Source organism: Rousettus aegyptiacus, unplaced genomic scaffold (genome assembly GCF_014176215.1).
Source record: "Rousettus aegyptiacus isolate mRouAeg1 unplaced genomic scaffold, mRouAeg1.p scaffold_m13_p_11, whole genome shotgun sequence".
NCBI lineage: Eukaryota > Metazoa > Chordata > Mammalia > Chiroptera > Pteropodidae > Rousettus > Rousettus aegyptiacus.
The window spans coordinates 75,788,614-75,806,434 of NW_023416286.1; the positions used below are offsets into that span (position 1 = coordinate 75,788,614).

The following is a 17,821-nucleotide window of genomic DNA, read 5'->3' on the forward strand; positions in this document are numbered from 1 at the left end:
AATTAAATGAAAATATATCTAGTATGTACATATATAGTGGTTAGAAGAGTGCCTGGCACAATGAAACACCATCTAAGTATTGGCTATTACGATGAGTCAGTATAAACTTGGACTAAAGAACATGGACTGTAAAGCTAGACTGCCAGGATTCAAATTTTGGCTCCACCACTTACTAGCAAAATATAGGCAATTTACTTCACCTTTCTGACCTTCAGTTTCCTCATCTGTAAAATGGGGATAATAGTACACGTACACCTATTTCACAGGATTGTTATGAAGATTAAACAAATTAACAGAGTACTCAGAATAACTCCTGGCATATAGGTAGAGGTATATAAGCTTTACATATTTTTACTGTGAAATGGCAGGTAAGGATAGAATTCTGAATATTTTAAGTTTCTTTCAAAATTCTCGGCTCGAAGAATATGTCAATGAATGGAACAAATGTCTCTCTGAAAGGGAGTGCTGGCTCTGAAGTAGTTCTGTCAAATGAATCATGCTTTCCTGTTGCCAGATATTGCAAAGTAGGAATGTTTAAGGACGTGAAAAATGTTGGTTATAAAATCATATTTTTTAAAGTACAAAAAAATACATAAAAGTGCCCTAAACTCAGTTTTTCTCCCTAAATCATATAAAGGAAAAAACAAAATTACCGTATTTTTAGAATACGAATACTGTACCAGAAATTTAATCCCTTCGGCACTAACTCCACATGAAAGAGATGAATCCTGAGAAGGTGGCTGACTCTAGCAGTATGCAGAGCAGCTTGATTTCTTTTCTGCTCTCATCTTTTCTTATTCCAAATAATTATCAGTTAATGTGAATATTAAATACGTACTGAGTCTAAATTATAAGAAACTAAACCGCTTGCTATTGCCTAGTACTGACTGATATTAAAAATATATAGAATGCAATAATCCTCACTTTTTTTAATGCATTTTCTCTTACCATGATCTTGGATAAGAAAGGATAAAGAACGTCAAGGGAGCAAGTGAAGGATCACAGAATATTAAAATACTTTACCTGAATGTTACTGCTTTCACAAGGAATGACACTGCTTTCTGCAAGAGGTGACATGCACATATGAGAGTTTTCCATACTGAAAGCAATCCCACTCACAGAATCGGTCACAGGTAAACTCCCATTATCAACCGGCTCCTTAATCCACGTGTTCTCATCTGCTATCTCTACAGGATCAACCATATCCACGGTGTTATTTTCCCTCTCACTGTCCACGTCCTGCAGCAGTGCTAGGTCTTTCACAGAAGCACTGGACTGAGTCTGTGTAACAGACATGGCAGTCACTACTAAATGTGTGCCATGTGGAGAAGTGTCACTACCCAGCTGCCTCTGGGGCACTCCGGCAGTGTCCATGGCGGGTGATAAGGCATCTCTGGAAAACATATTTGCTTTATCTTCTTCATCTTCGCTGTGAGCCTCAAGAGTAAAAGGTATCCGAATCAGTGAGGTCCGATACTGAGTACCACCTCTACACATCTCAAGTCTCATAGGAGACCAGTTTTTAATTGGTGAGCAGCCATCTATGTAAGGACTTCTGATACATGGATTAGTAATTCCATTAGCATTTATTCCAGACGAAACATCAGAAGGCAAAGTAAACCTCCTTTGTTCTAAAAGATGGAAAGGAAAAATTACATCATAAAACACAAAAATGGATAAGCCATCAGTAAATGGAAATCATATTTCATGACAGAAAAAAAATGAATTTCTATAATAGTTGTGCTGCTTACTGAAGTAAAATTTTAGTGTTAAAAACAATAGTTCAAATAAATGTGTCTCAAAAAGTAAGATGAAGCTCTTAAAAAATAATTCCTCTGGTACTTTCCCTTTTTAATTAAACAAAATACTCTCTGAGAATTATTTCTTCACAAGCATATTGCTACTACAACAATATTGTTCATATACAAAGAAAAAACTGGACAAATCAGCTGACAGCTACAAATTAATAGCTATAACTGGATAAATGAAATACTATAGCCCCTACCCCTTATCCATTGTTTTACTTTCTGCAGTTTCAGTTACCCACAGTCAACTATAGTCCGAAAACATTAAATGGAAAATTCCCGAAATAAACAATTCATGAGTTTTAAATTTCTCGCCGTTCTGAGCAGCATGATGATATCTCATGCTGTCCTGCTCCGTCACACCCAGGACATGGACCACTCTTTTGTCCGGCGTGTCCACTCCGTGTAGGTTACCTGCCCATTAGTCACTTAGCAGTTGTCTCAGTTATGAGAGCACAGTCACGTAACTTTTACTAGTGTAATTGTTACAACTGTTCTATTTTATTATTGTTGTTAATCTCTTACTGTGCTTAATTTGTAAATTAAACTTTATCATAGGTATGTATATATGTATAGAAAATATAGTATATAGGGTTCTGTACTATCCAGTTTCAAGTATCCACTGGGGTCTTGGAGCATGTCCCTGCAGATAAGGGGGACTGCTTATGTAAAAATCTGTGTTTATGCAAAATTCAATAAGCAACATTAAAAGACAAACAAAAAAACTGTAAAATAACATTTGCAATAATAAAGAGCTTAACAATGATAATCCAAATGAGAAAAATGCTTTAAAACTTAATAGTTTTTATAACTTCATTGCCTTCAACAAAAGTTTTTAAAAAGATGGGTAAAAGCACAGAAACAATCCTTCCAATGGTAAATAAATACATAGAGTATATTTAACAAAAATATGGAAGTTAAAGCAATGAGAGACCATTCGTTTAACAAAACATTGAAATCTGAACTAATAATCCCCCATTCTAAAATAACTAATAAACATTCAGGAAGAATTCAATATCATAATAATCAGATACAAAAAGCAGTAAGGGAATCTTTTTTTATAATTTATTAAATTAAAAAAGTTTAAAAAGAATGATAACGCCAGTGTTTCTGGGTTGGGAGAAACTGACTTTCCTATATATTACTGATGGAAATTTCAATTGTTGCAAATTTTTATGAAGAAAATTTGATCAAATTCATCAAGCCTTAAAAGCATTCACCCCTTTTGACTAAATAATTCCACTTCTGAGAATTTAACCAAGGATATAAATATACACAATAAAATGTACACACAAGTATAATCATTAGATATGTGATTTTAAAAATTAGAAACAATTTAAACACTTATCAATGGTTGATAGCAAATGATACATCCATGTAATGAAATATTACATAATGATTCAAAATCATGGTTTCAAACAATAAATGACTTGAATGACCTATGAAAATACTCATAATAAAATGCTTTGTAAAAAAAGCAGGATATATAATTGTGTGTGTATGTGTGTATCTCTTCATGTGGATGAGACAAACACACACACACAAAGACTAACAAAAAATACCATTTTCAGTTTTCCAATTTTCTTAAGTATGAAGTTTTTATTATGTAATTTTCAAAAAGTGCTATAATTTTTTTCAGAGACATATTGCAAAGAGAAATACATAAATTTCAACACACTCTATTTGCTTTAAAAACTTTACTCAAATACATATTTACAAATGCAAAAAAAAAAAAATTGCATACCAAAACCAACTTATCTTTAAAATTGAAATCTTTCTTTGATTCTGTTTATAAGGATGTTTGACATAATATACTGCTGATTAAATTACTTGTATTTAACTTTGCCAAGAATTTCAGGTTTTGAAGGTAAACTGTTCCTTTTGTTAAAAAATAAAAAGTTTCTAAATTTTAAAAGGTTAGTGGTCATTTAGAGCTCTATAGTTATTTTTATTTATTTATTTTCTATTTTTTCAGGCGAGGCAACCCTTGGTTAACCTCACAGATTGCAAGGACCTTGTCAGCTTACAATCACTTATTATTTTTTACGCTTACAGCACCTGGTCTTCCTGGGTGGTCTCCCATCTAAGTACTAACCAGGCCTGACCCTGCTTCGCTTCTGTGATCAGACGGGATTGGGCTTGTTCAGTGTGGCATGGCCACATATTAAAGCTCTACCGTTAGAACAAGCTAAAAAGAGCCTCTTTGGTAACAAATATTGATGCTGTTAAAATTTAAATTAGATATTTTGTTATGAGACATACCTGAGAGTGGTGTCTTTCCTATTTGAAAAGCAATTGGTGAGAAAGTGGGTGAAGAAATAGGTGAAGGGTTGGTTACACTTCCCAAACTATATTTTTTTGCACTGCCCTGAATAGGGCTAGAAGAAAACTGCCCCTATGATAAAAATAATAAATAAATATGCAAATAAGTAAGTAAATAAATAAATAAATAAATGCTAGAGCGATACAGTTCTCTTCCTCAACTCTGTTATACCATATGCTATTTATCTTTAAAACAGATCTATAAAGTTGATCATATAAACTCTGGTCATTCCCAAAAGGAAAGATGCCAAAAGTCAAGACGTCTTATAACAAGGATAGCTAAGATTACTACAAAATTTTTGAAATAGATTATGTTAGTCAAAACAAACTATAAATGCACTGTATTTAAACAAACCATTATATTTCATATTAAGCAGCTGTATATGAAAAATTTTAAATTAAATTCCTCCATTAATGCCAATCCAGTTGTGTTATACTAAAATAAATTACATAATTCAGTAAATAATTTACACTGAAACTCCTTGAGATACATGACAAATTTGGTTATCTTGTATACTTCTAAATGCAAAATTGGACAGTCAGACCAAAAACATTCCTGAATAATGATAAAATATGCACTGACTTAATCCTCATGAAATATAAAAGTCAAAAGGCAACTATTTCTCCTGAGTGCAATATGAGCATCAAGTCTAAGTACATCCACAGCAAACTAACCAGCCACTTTTAATATACTTCTTACCGAACTTGGTGTCTGCACAGGACTCCTACACCGTACAGGAGATAAATCTATTGAATAAAAAACCTCAAGTGATGCTTGAGCACCAGTGCGAGGACTTTTGGGAGAAGCTGAAGGTAAGGAGTCAGAGATACTTCCATTGCCATCTAAAAATAGCTTTCTTCGGAGGGATGACGAACTGAGGTTGCCAGGAGATTGGTCTGCAAATTCATCAGCTCTAAAATAGTCGCCTACATTTAACGTTAACGAAATAGAAGGAAAAGCTAGTCATTTTGAAGAATTATACTTCAGTTATCTGATTTTTAAAAAACCACCATGCACCATCTATTTGAATTGTTTTCAATAAAGAGGGCAGTGTTTAATGTGTATGTGATGTCTGAAGTCTGAAATTATTCTTTTTGACTGCTTCATTATTAGTATAGGTGATACCAATAAGATGTGACCATAAGTATTTTACATCTATAGTAAAGTTCATTATGATAATTTCAGGATGGTTTCATTTCTTTAGAAAAAGACATTACCATATATTTCCATTTATAAAAAGCCATTAAAACAAAACCTTTTGTTTAAATTATTAAAGATAAATGCAACTTACCTAATATAGTCTCTAAATTAAAATCTACAGGAAGAGACAGCAATGTCTGACAAGCGGCTAGAAGCAAGCAGATAAAAAAATACAAACATAGATTAAATCAATGCAAGTATATTACATGCAATTTAGCACGTGCTTCCCAATCAACCATCTCCCCATGTGGTTCCAGCAAAGCTGAATTATATCATTTATGCATTCCACTACATGTCACCTTCCTATAAACGGTTTCCCACACTTTCCGGCATTGATGTAAACCTGTTAATGGTTAAAGTTAACTCCTGGTGTTTCTGCTGGCACTTGAATCAAAAAATAAGCCAGTCTATATTTGGGGATAGATTGCCTAATATTAACAAAGTTTCAAAAAAATGCTTTCCAAATCCAGAAATCAATCTCCATGCTTTGACTAAGAAAACAACACAACACTGCTATTTCTAAAACATGACTAGATGTATGTAATTGTTTTTAAAAGTCAGGTCTCATACATTCATAAAAAATAAATAATTTCAATTCCAGTGAATTTAAAATTAAATGTAGCTTATTGTGGAACATTTTCATACTTACCATTGCTTTTCTCAGAATAGATGGTCAGCTTTCTTCCAATTGGAGATTCATTATTTATGTTAATACCTGTTATGTTAAAACATTTTAAGTGAAAATTTATATTTTATATTCTTCATTTACTTTATGGTAACTTTTCCAGAGTTTAAAAAAAAAAAAAAAAAAACACAAACAAAGTGGCAACTTTCATTTTACGTTTTAAAAATAAATGAAAAAAAAAAAGTCTGCACATGTAAGTATACGTTGGCAAATTTGTTATGTTTATTTAATTTTTTTTCATTTTTAGGCAGCACAAAGATAAAACTTAAATGATTACTATTGTATAGCAAACAAGAAGGCATCAAGTAATACTTTTTAAGGAAAGTGTGGTTGCTCTCCATGTCGTAAACCTTAAAAGATTAAGATGCATGATGCATGTTAGCCATCCTCAATGCCCTTAACAGATCCTCTGTCACTTAATATTTTTGAAAAGTGGGTTTAAATTGAGTTAAAACCCAAGATGATCTTGACAAAACCTAAAATTTGGTAAATAAAACCATGCTCAGTTTTTTTCACAGCAGGAGTTAAAAATATAGCTGCAAATAATTTTTTAAAAAATAGAAGGTTAATGACTAAATATTAAGCTTCATAACCTGAAAGTCACATGATAAAACAACTAAAACATACAATGACGAAAATGATTAACATAAGCAAAAGTAAGGAGACCAAAAATCCCAGAAAGCTTAAAATAACAGAATGACGACCAGTAATTTAACAAACTTAAATAAATAAATGGATGAAAAACTGGGTTAAGTGGGTGGGATGGGTAAATGAGTTAAAGTCTTTTATTAAATACTATCAGAATGAGTAAGAAAATAAATCAAATTCTAGATTCAAATGCCTTCTTTGGTGTAGGCAGCATGACCTACTATAAGGCAAATATAATCAACACACTCTGAGGCCAAAATATCCCTAGGTCTTTAGGCTAGAGTTCAAATATCTTAAACATGAAATGTTAACAGTGTGACTAGGTACCTAAATGTTTAATTTAAATTTATTTAATTTTAAAAAGTCACATTTGGCTAACGGCCACCATATGTCAAGAATTGTGAAAGGTCTGAGATTTCATCCTACTTGCAAGCTGACAAGTTAGTGTGTCAACATTCCAGGGATGCTGGGTGAAGACATAAGACTGCTGGGGCAAAGACAAAGGACTTCACTATTCCAAGCACGACGAGTAGCAAGAGCTCCATGTTCACATCAGTTTCCTTTGCCCCTAAGTTCCAAGGAAGTAACATAGAACAGCCCAGGTGGAAGTGACCCACACAGTAGGTTTTCAGCACAGCTCAAGAACCCTGAGCTTAGGAAATCCCATTCTTTTACTGTAAGCTGCAAGCAAACTTGCTCCAGAGGAAGACACAAAACCTTCTCTGCTCTGGAGGGACGTATTAGCTCTACCTTCTAAGGATGTGCACAATACAAATATCCTTGAAAAGATAGTTTGGAAAAAGAAAAAAGTAATGTGTGCCATTCCTCACTTGACGTGCAGATATTCGAGACCATGGAGAATTCTCCTAACACCATACTAGACAGCACAGTCCTGGAGCCCACCCTATCAGCTGCTGCAGTCTTGTCATCGTGGGCTGGATTGGTTTATCAAAGAGGCTGTCATATTTTTGGCATTTTCCTGATCCTGTACTACTGTAACTGAATAGGATATTTGGCATACGAAATTGTTTTATAAAAAAGATCATATAAGGTTGAGTCATCTGTTCAAAATCAAAAATTAAAGAATTTGGGAGAAAAACTAGTGTCTATGAAAATGTCACCTTGGATATAGAATTTTAGAGCTGGAAGGGATATTAAGGCACCATGCAGTTCAACCCCTTTATTTTACAAATAAAAAACTGAAGTCTAAAGAGATTGAATAATTTGATTGAGTCACCCTTTCTAGTTTATAATAGCTGGACGTCTGCAACCCAAGTCTGCATCCACTATTGCACTTCAGGTTGAAAAGGCTAAGAATATAGAATCTGAACTGAGAATGCCTAGTTTTGACTCCATGTTTTACCACATTTGTCATCTCTGTAATCCTGAGCAAGTGCTCTAACCTTTCTAAAATGAGGGTTTCTCACCTATAAAATGGGGCCAATAATAGCACCTACCTCATACGAGCTGTTGTAAGGAATTACTGAAAGCACTTAGCACTGTCCTGGAGCATGCTGAGTACTCAACCCATTTACATATTATTGTTATGGTTTTTGAATTTTGGGATAAAGAATGGAACAAATATTCTCTTATATTGAGAGCATAATTAATGTATGCTACACAGAAGAGTGGATAATTCCACTGAAATGAGGGATGCAAAAACACAAGTAATATTTGAACATTGCTCACAACCCGAAGGACAGTAAGAGCAAATATAAAATAACCACTTCCTGGAGGGAGAAAAATACTTTAAAGATTATTGGCTTGTCCTTCAATTTCCTTATTAATTTTGCAGATAATCTGCTGTATTACTGTCCTAGAAGTCAAGTGTCCTTCCTCTACTTTTGTAAGAAATCAGCAAATTAGCAAAAAACCAAGCAATTTAAGAATTTCATTTAAAATATTAACCTTCAATATCATTGCAAAAATCATTAACAACTCAGCTCTATATTCGATATTATTTCTGCAGCTATGGGTCCTCTATAACCACCATTACAACTGATATTCACAATGGTCATGAATAAAAAGTTAAATTCATGGCCAAAAAAAAAAAAAAATGAATTCAGTACACTGTAGTCAAATTTTGAATCCTAAGCTTTAAATAGTTAACTCTCTGGTATCCAGAAATTTCATTTATATCAACTTCTTTACCAAAGCGCATAAACTGACACCTCACTATATGCTGTTTTCCATTCACTGTTTATAATTTTCTGACTTGTATTCAGATGATCTTTTGTATACTCACATTTACTGGAATGATACTCTGAAAGCTGTTTCCCCTCATGATCAGTCCAAGGAGAGGGCACAATGACATCCTTAGTGAAAAACTAGGAAAATTAAAGTCATACAATTAGGCATAAACTCCCTCCAAAGTATAAAAAAGTACTTGTTATTTTCAAATAACCATCAAACATGTTACATACTAACTTTATAGGCTTAAAAATTTTAATACTTAAAAGCACAAATGACCAAAGGTGAAATGGAAGAAATTTAAAGTATAAGTAAAAAGAAGTCAACCAACCACTCCAATGTGAAAGCTGCATATTAAGCTAAGGGCATCAACCTGGAGAAAATATTTTTACTTTTTCCCTAATGTTTTTTTTTGGGGGGTGGGGGGGCTGAGGGATGACAAAAGGGAGCACAAAGAGGGAAGGAATAAATGCAGATACATAGACACAAGTAAGCCAGTATGAACAGGGGCTAGAGCTGGCTTGTATTGGGTCTCAAGATCTAATTATTAAGTTTTCAGGAATTTTGGGTAAAGCCAGTATGAAAAATAAAATTACATACAACTTATAATTAAATTTAAAAAATACTCGAAATCATTACTACATTTACCAATATCTACGCTATTGAGGTTAATTACATCTCTTGTATCTGTATGGTGGAACTCCTACTTATAATAATGTACCACTGCACTTTTTTTTCCTATTCAGTATGCCATTTTAGTAACTTGAAATTGGCCCCAGTTGGAATATTTACATCATGGATAGCAGCAAACACTAAAACTCATACTCTCCCCACAATCAGAGTGTCAGCTGTTAAACATTTACTAGCACACCACTAGTAGTATACTCAAATGGAGATCAAGCATTTGGATATTGTCTTTCCTCTTTTAATCTAGATACAAGATTAAGCCTAAATCAGTCTTCTTGCCTTCCCTTTATATATTTTGGGGGCAATTAAAAACATTTTTAAAAAATGTTTTACTATACCTATAACAAAGAACTAATTTCCTTGACAAAACTACATATGAATGCATGAGGAAAAGATGTAAAAAAATAAGGAGCAGCGCAGAGATTATGATATGCACAGTTCCCAGAAAAAAATATAAAGGATCCATAAACTTATGAAGCCATGCATAAGTTCATTCAAAATGAAAGACACACAAATCCAAATAACAAGATAAATTCTTAAAGTAATAAGAGTAGCACAAATTAAGAAGTTTGTTAATAACCATTAATGCGGATATGAGAAAACATTAAGTATCATAACATAGTCAAGAGTAAAAATTGGTATATCCTTTCGGGAGGAAAGATGGCAAAATTTACCAAAACCGAAATCACAAAGCCTCTGATTTAGCAAGTCCAATTTAAATACAAAAAGATATCTGTACAAGTGTGTTCGTTCACTGCAGCATTATTTGTGATAGAAGAACACTGAACACAACCTAAACATCCATCAATAGCAGCTGGGTTAGATGATGATACAGTGATACAGTGAAATAGTAAAGTATTGCTAAAAATCAATATGTGCTAATAGTAAAAAAAATCTAAGAAAAATTATTAAGCAAAAAAAAAAAGCAAGATGCAAAATAGTATGAGAATGATAACCTATTTGTGTGAAATATGTAAAGGACACAGCTATTATATACACAAAATTAAATGTTACAGTAGTTACTTTTAAGAAGTGGGATGGAGGAACAGAGACTCCTCATTTTCATTTGATATTTTTTTCTTTGCAGTTTGAACTTTTTTTGTTTTTATTACGTGTATGTATTTATTTTATTTTCAGATGTGTTATATACATATATATGAAAAAAATTTGTTTCTGGTACATTGACTCTAATCTTCACTCTGACTTCATTTTCTTAAGTTTTCTGCTGAACTTCCCTTTAATGTTGAGGATTCTAAAGAGAAAGCATATTTTCCAAAATGTTAGGAAATGGAAAACATTCTGAGGCTATCTATTCAACTAGGGAGGAATCAAGTGACTGGATTAGAATAAAAACTTTAAATTACTAGGTAGACTAGGAAGTAGACAATGTTTACAGTAAAGCATATGAGAATACTTTTGAAGAAATAGGCTATATCTGAAATACCAGATGACAACAGCGACACCAAAAAACAAGCGTAGGAGGGGCCCAAGCATTGCCTGATCTCAGAACATGCCACGGCTGAAGTCTTTTGGGCTGCAGGAGAAACAAGTATTGCTAAGAAATACGGGTGGGTAGAGGGGGCTAGTGAAGCAACAAGGAAAATAAGAAATGTTACCACGATGTAAAGATTTTCTGAGGAAATAGCTAGATAACCCTTACTGGCACTCTAAGAATTCAGCAAACAAAGAAGCGAATGTGAAACACTTAGTTCATTATTTTTATTCTTAAAAATATCCTATATACTTTTTCTCTGTATCCATAACACATTTTATTTCATGAGACAGTTTTAAAAATCGAAGGTATTAACAACAACAACAACACCATTACCAATGCCAATTTAGATTTTCGAGGTCTGAAAATATTCAACTTCCTTTACATAAACTCCAACTTGAAAGAGTTGTGAAAACTGATAATCTGAAGACAAAAGAAAGACAAACTGTGCTAGGCCTTGAGAACGAGAAGATGAATGAAGCACACTATCCAGAAAAGAATTCAGTCTAGCACAGAAAAGCACTAAATCGATCATTACAATAGTATATAAATAAGTACTATGAGAGGTGCCGGGCTAGCTGAGACATTGGTCTTATGGGAGCAGAGGCTCTCGTACAGCTGGGGACGGGCAGGCTGGTGAGAAGCTAGAACAGTAAAGGATTTGAAGCAGGTCTTCCTAAAAGAGGTGATATGCATGCGGAATTGATGCTTAACTGGTTTAATGATCAGTAACAGTTTTAAGTTACCTCTTCAATGGCTTTTTGTCTTTTGTCTTCCACATCTTTATCTATTCTATACAAAGATAAAGAAGAAAAATAACCATGCCATTACTTCAGCTGATTGAACATTTAAAATCACCTTTCAAAGAAATAATTTCTTTCCGTTGAAAACTAGCAAATGTTAAACTCATTTTAAAAGAAAAATTGGAATTTTATCACATTTAGTTAATGATAGTATTTAGATATTCAGTACTGTGCTTTTAGGCGTAACTCCCTCTTTTCCATTCATAATTTGAATGGAACCTTTTCTTTTTGAAAGCTTATACTGATAAAATTTAAAAGTACTACTAACAACAAAGTATTTGAATAAACTTTATCCTTTAATTATAGTAATTAAGAAGTATTTCAGTCCTCAGAAATTTAAAAATTGTCCAAACTTATTTTCTTCAATTATAGCAAGTTTATCATAGTCGTAATTTTACTCAACTTACTCTGATACAGACATTACCATCCTTAGACAGCTGAATAAATAGGCAAAATTATTAATTATAAAATAAATTATTAACAATATAAAATCATGTCCAAATAAATTTTTCACTTGGATACAATATGCAATTACAAGAACACAAATTTATCAGCTGTAAGATTTAATATAAAATGTCGGGTCTCAAGCACAAGGCACATACTTGCCAAGGACTCAGCAATTAGCCTTATAAGACCACTTCTTTAATCTGTTCCAGGAAAGGGTATTTGCTTTCCATTCATAAATTGGTAAGATACTTTTTTCTTTCAATTTTTTTCATGTTTATCTATTTGTAGCTTAACTAAGCTTTACATAATAACGTACAAATTTCAGAAACTAAAATCAAGTGAATTTTTCAAATAAAGGAATTCTGAGAAAGACTACAATAATAATCCCCATATCTCAGCTTCATCCCCATACAACAGCCATTTTGAGGATAACTCAGTTTTCTTCATCTCATCACGGACATAACCAAGTCAAAATGACAGTGCATAAGAATAGTTCATAGTATTAGTAAGCTTTGATCTAGCATTACCTCATTCAAACACCTTTTGCTACTTCATCAGAGGAACTTTAAGAACCCAAAATATTCAGGAGATTGCTGGAAGCACTGAAAATCAGTTTGGCTAAATACCGTAGGGCCAGATCATGGACAGTTCTAAGAAGTCATATACGGTACCGTACCCTGACCAGTATGTCATGAACACTGGAATGATGTATATAGATTACATGTATGCCTTGAACGGATCCTAGGAGGAGGGGCCAGGTTCAGGACTGTGTACTTCCTGTGCAGACAGACTCATTTGCTTACACCACTATGCCTTACAGTTATTTTTTATTTGTAGCATGGCATGAAAAAGGTGGGAAGCACTGAAATCAGGAACTTGGGTTAGATAGGAAGAGACACTAAAAGCCTACTGCTAATTGCTGAGAATGAAACAACCTGTTTTAAAATTACACTCACTATCCCTGGTAGAAGGAATAACCATTCATTGAATTACATTAGTAAATTAAATTCAAATTAAGATATTTATCCACTCTTTCCCTCTCCTACACTACAAATCTATCTACTGATATAAACCAACATTCATACACCTACCTAGACAATACATCATTTATTAATAAGTATAGAAACGATGAATCATAACTCTGGTTAATGGCATTGTTGACTCTAGAAGGCAAGAATAATATCCTATACTTCTTCCGTGTTCCTCACAGTGCCTCAGTGTTCAAAAATATCTCTTGACTTAATAGATAACAATTGTCCATGGTTGAATATAATAATAAAGAGGCAAAATAAAGCATACAGTTCATGTGAAATAAAAAATGAATCCCATTTGTGACTCATGTGTTTTTAGGTAGTCACCTTCTCTTTCAAAGGTATTACTTAGAGTGAGGTTAAAATCCTTTTATGCTCATTCCCCATTCTACAACACTTTTGACAGACATTAATTAATTATGAATGAATGTTCATCAAGTTGCCAAGCCAAGAGGAGAAGGCGTAGAAACGCCAGACAACTATATGCAAGAGCATCTCAACATGAGTACATCTTTGTATGGCTAAATTCTAAAGTTAAAGGAAAAGGGATTACCCAGGATTTTGGACTGACAACACATGTATCTTAGGACCAAAAATTAAAAGCTGGTCATATCAGTATTCAATTTTTTTCAAATATAAAGAAAATCAGACTATAAAATTGAGATTAACAAAACAGTCCCTCAAACTATTAATTTGGAATTACAGATCATTGCAATTTGTCATCAAAAACTAGGTCTGTTTCACCAAAGAAGAGCAAGTGTTCTCACTATATGAGGCATCACTGAACAGAACGTCTGAAGCACACTAGTACAGGGAAACCTATACAACACATTAACGAAAAGTTAAGGCTGCTCTGATCACTAGGTTGAATTGAAGACAATGTTAATTCAGATCCCCAAGTGTCCTATATTAAAGTTGGATATCTATAAAAGCTCTCTGTTGCTAATGGATATACTTCCATTCAATGCGTCTTAACTTGGTAAGGGAATTTTTAGGCTTCCTTAACAGTATACAGCATGAAACAACATTTTGCTTTACCCGACTCCACCATAAAAATTCAGTGGCAGAAGCCACAAACATGTAGAAAGGTACACTTTTCCAAATGCCAAGGAGGCACAGTTGCCCCATATGCAGAAGAGAGAGAAGGTTATCTCTAAAAGAAAGACTCCTAACCAGATTTGCAACTGTTGGCAGGTAAATCTTTCTGGATGTAGTTCTCTGAACTCACTCTTCATTTAGGTAAGATAAATATGTATCATAATTTTTCCTCCCTGACATTATTCCATATAAAATTTAACTTTGGGATTTCATTTCTCTTCACATGAGAGTATATTATTACACTTCAGTGCAAGAAAGGAAAACTTACCGAGAATGACTTAAGTATAAAGCTTGGCGATGAATGTCTTCTGGGTCTATTTCTACAGGATTTATTACAGCTAGTTGATCAATAGACCATCTAAATTTCCCTGGAGTCTTAACAAAAGAAAGCGAGCTTATGAGTAAAAGCAAACTAAAATAGTTCATCAAAATGCTAACCAATGTCAACTTCAAAAATAATGTAAATGGTTATAATATAAAAATATCTTACAGCTTGCATTCTTAAATTTGACTTTACCACTAAATTAAATGGCAAATGGTAATCAAAACACACTAAATCAATCGGCTTAACTGTATCGTTTTTAAAATATACAAATTTTCCCCTGGGTGATTTTTCTTTTTTTTTTTGTGGACAATCAAGATATACTTTTATTTTGGTTTTGCTCTTTCTGTTTTCTTACTGACATTAAGTATAATGTATGTGGGGTTGGGTGTTTTTCTAAAATTACATAATAATCACAGTAGAGAATGATATAGAAATTCCATACTTAACACTGATCAGTGATGCAACATGCCAAGGAAAAAGTAAAACCCTCTTAGTTATCAAAAGTCTTTACTTTCAATAAGAATGAACTAAAATTAACATCCTAACGGCAGAAGTGCCTGCAAAAGCTCCTAAAATAGTCGATCCTTAACATGATTATGAATGGTAAGTAGTGCTGCCTTTCTGTATTCAACTATCCAACCAAACCAAACTCTTATCCAAATCCTAAGCTGGAATTCAGAACTTATTTTTGAAAAATTCAGGATTAAAAACCCAAGATGCCATACATTCTGGCTTTAAGGATTATGTTGTATTCATTTCATTATTTTTATTAACAAATAACAAAGATTTAATACAATTCAATTAAAAATGAGGTCAGATTAATGACTCAATATAAACTGTGTAACTGCAAAACGCCTCTAGTGCAGACCTGCTTCAAGCTGATATGAAAGCGTAGCATAAAAGCCACTCAGTTTGCAGTTTTCTAGATAATTTACTAGATTAAAAGATCAGACTTCAAAAGAAACAGTCCACTGTGACCAGTAACACTGAAAATAAGCAAAGTGATGAAGCCTTCCCTAATCTCCTAAAGGGCACACTCCCTTCTGTATCACCCTTGCGCTTAACCACCAGTCACAGCACGTCACACTCTTCTGATGTTGCTAATTTAGTTGTGTCTACCCCAGTAGAGGTTGCTTTCTTTTTGAACAATTTGCAAGCTATGAATGGTTGACGAAAACCCTAAAGAGTATTAGTATTTCATGATATGTGACAGTTACATGAAATTCAAGTTTCACTGCCCATAAAGCCTTATTGGAACACATCCATGTTTATTTGTTTACGTGTTGCCTATGGCTGCTCGTGTGATACAAGGCAGAGATGAGTAGTAGTAACAGCAACCAGATGACCAGCAAGACCTAAAATATTTACTGTCTGGCTCCTGACAGTACAAGTTTGCTGACTCTTATATTAGAGTATAAGCTCCCTGAGAATTTGTGTCTAAGGACTGACTTGTTCAGTGTAACATCTATGCCTAGCATTGTATCTGACACGTAGCGGCATTCAAATAGTTTGATGAATAAATGAGAATAGATAATTAAATGACATAACTTCTTTTCTAATATGGTATTAGTACCATACCAGACACCATAGTATCTAGCTATACTCACAACTACAGGAAGCTAACCTGTTATCCTTTAAATAAAGAAGAAGAAATACTAAATAAACAAATCATTCAGCTAACTTACTTATAGCCCAATCATTAGGTTAGAATGAACATTACAATTAAAACACATTTTAGGTATGTATGCTTCATGATGTTGCCCTCTTACTTTGTAAAGAAAGATATTTATATTTAAAATTATTTGTAAATACTAATCACTTACTGGTAATTTTGTTGATTTAAAAACAGAAGGACTGGAGAGAGTTTGTTCATGGAGATTAGAATAATCACCAGGACTTTCAAAAGGATTTAAAACAGGGATCCTTCCTGGAGTTTCCGGTGTTATTTGCATTTTTGGTTCTTTGACATCTCCCATAGCACAGAAAAAAAACTAAAAAGAAATCAGAATTATATATAATAAAACTACAAAGTTCCATAGACATTCACTTTGACCATTAACATGTATTCAACAGATCACAAAACTTAACTCGAAACCTAATGGTCTTGGAGCATCTTCATAGTTTATAAAAAAAGAATCACATCCATTTTCCCAAGTGATCCTCGAAATAACCAGGAAAGCTATAGAGGTACAGTATTAGTGATATTCTGCAAAATTAAGCTCAGAGAAGTAAAGTGGCTGATAAGTAGCAGTCAACCAAATGTGAATGAGTTCAGGTACGCTTTTGAGGCAACTAAATGTTACAACAGGCACGAAATCCCTATCAACTAAAGGATTTACACCTGTAGTTTTTAATTCATTATATCGAGTCAATACACATTTTGAATATCCTTCGGATATCCCAGCAATTCTCTACCAAGCTGCAGTTACTAAACAATTATTTACAGCAGGCAAGAGATGAGGACGGATTTGTACGAGTGCCTCTCTTGCAAATTAGCTCCAGACAAATAGGGATAGGAAATGAACCGCCTTTGGTTGCCTCTCCTCAAACATCCTCCTTTTGCTAAGACCCCCAGGGTAGAAGGCGAGTTTGTATTACTTCCCGTCAAAGGGGTCTGCAATTAGAAAAAAAGAAGAATCCACTTGTTTGAAGGTTGAAATTGCAGCTGGCTTCCTTGGGTGAAGAGCAGAGGACACTCACGCTGGTGTCACCCCCACTCTACGCGATCACTCTTAGCATTCCTCCCTTCAGTACCTACTCCCTTGCTATTCCCATTCGCCCTAGTGCAAGCGGGCAGGCGAATCTGGGGCCAGAAAAAGTGAGCTCTCCAATTTGAGACAGGAGAAAAGTACGGAAACTACAAAGAACGTACCTAGTGGTGTGTAAAAAAAAGGAAGCCACCCAAAGGCGACTCCAGGGCGCTCCGGAGGGACCAGGCCAGCTCCCACGACAGGCACTGACTCTTTAACTCCCCGCTTCCGCGCTGTCTTAGGCCAACCAGGGCACGGGGCTTGTGAGCGATTGGCCAATCGCGTCGAACCGCTGTCCGCGAACCAGCCAATCGCATCGAGGCGGCGTGGTAAATTC

At 34.1% G+C, this 17,821-nt stretch overlaps 1 protein-coding gene across 2 annotated transcripts in view; it reads right to left on the minus strand.

Moving 5' to 3' along the window:
• BORA (BORA aurora kinase A activator) overlaps window positions 1-17,728 on the minus strand; it is a 21,685-nt gene extending 3,957 nt beyond the window's left edge. Inside the window, exons 1-10 of one of the 2 annotated variants that reach the window (XM_016133404.2) lie at window positions 17,607-17,728; window positions 16,558-16,725; window positions 14,678-14,784; window positions 11,777-11,822; window positions 8,907-8,988; window positions 5,978-6,043; window positions 5,420-5,476; window positions 4,828-5,054; window positions 4,068-4,200; window positions 1,024-1,631 (exon numbers count right to left, since the gene is read on the minus strand). In XM_016133404.2, coding sequence (XP_015988890.2) covers window positions 1,024-1,631; window positions 4,068-4,200; window positions 4,828-5,054; window positions 5,420-5,476; window positions 5,978-6,043; window positions 8,907-8,988; window positions 11,777-11,822; window positions 14,678-14,784; window positions 16,558-16,710 — 1,479 coding nt within the window. In that variant the 5' untranslated portion in view covers window positions 16,711-16,725; window positions 17,607-17,728. The remainder of the gene's footprint in view (window positions 1-1,023; window positions 1,632-4,067; window positions 4,201-4,827; window positions 5,055-5,419; window positions 5,477-5,977; window positions 6,044-8,906; window positions 8,989-11,776; window positions 11,823-14,677; window positions 14,785-16,557; window positions 16,726-17,606) is intronic. The other variant, XM_016133405.2, reaches the window with a different exon arrangement.
• Window positions 17,729-17,821: the final 93 nt, after the last annotated feature.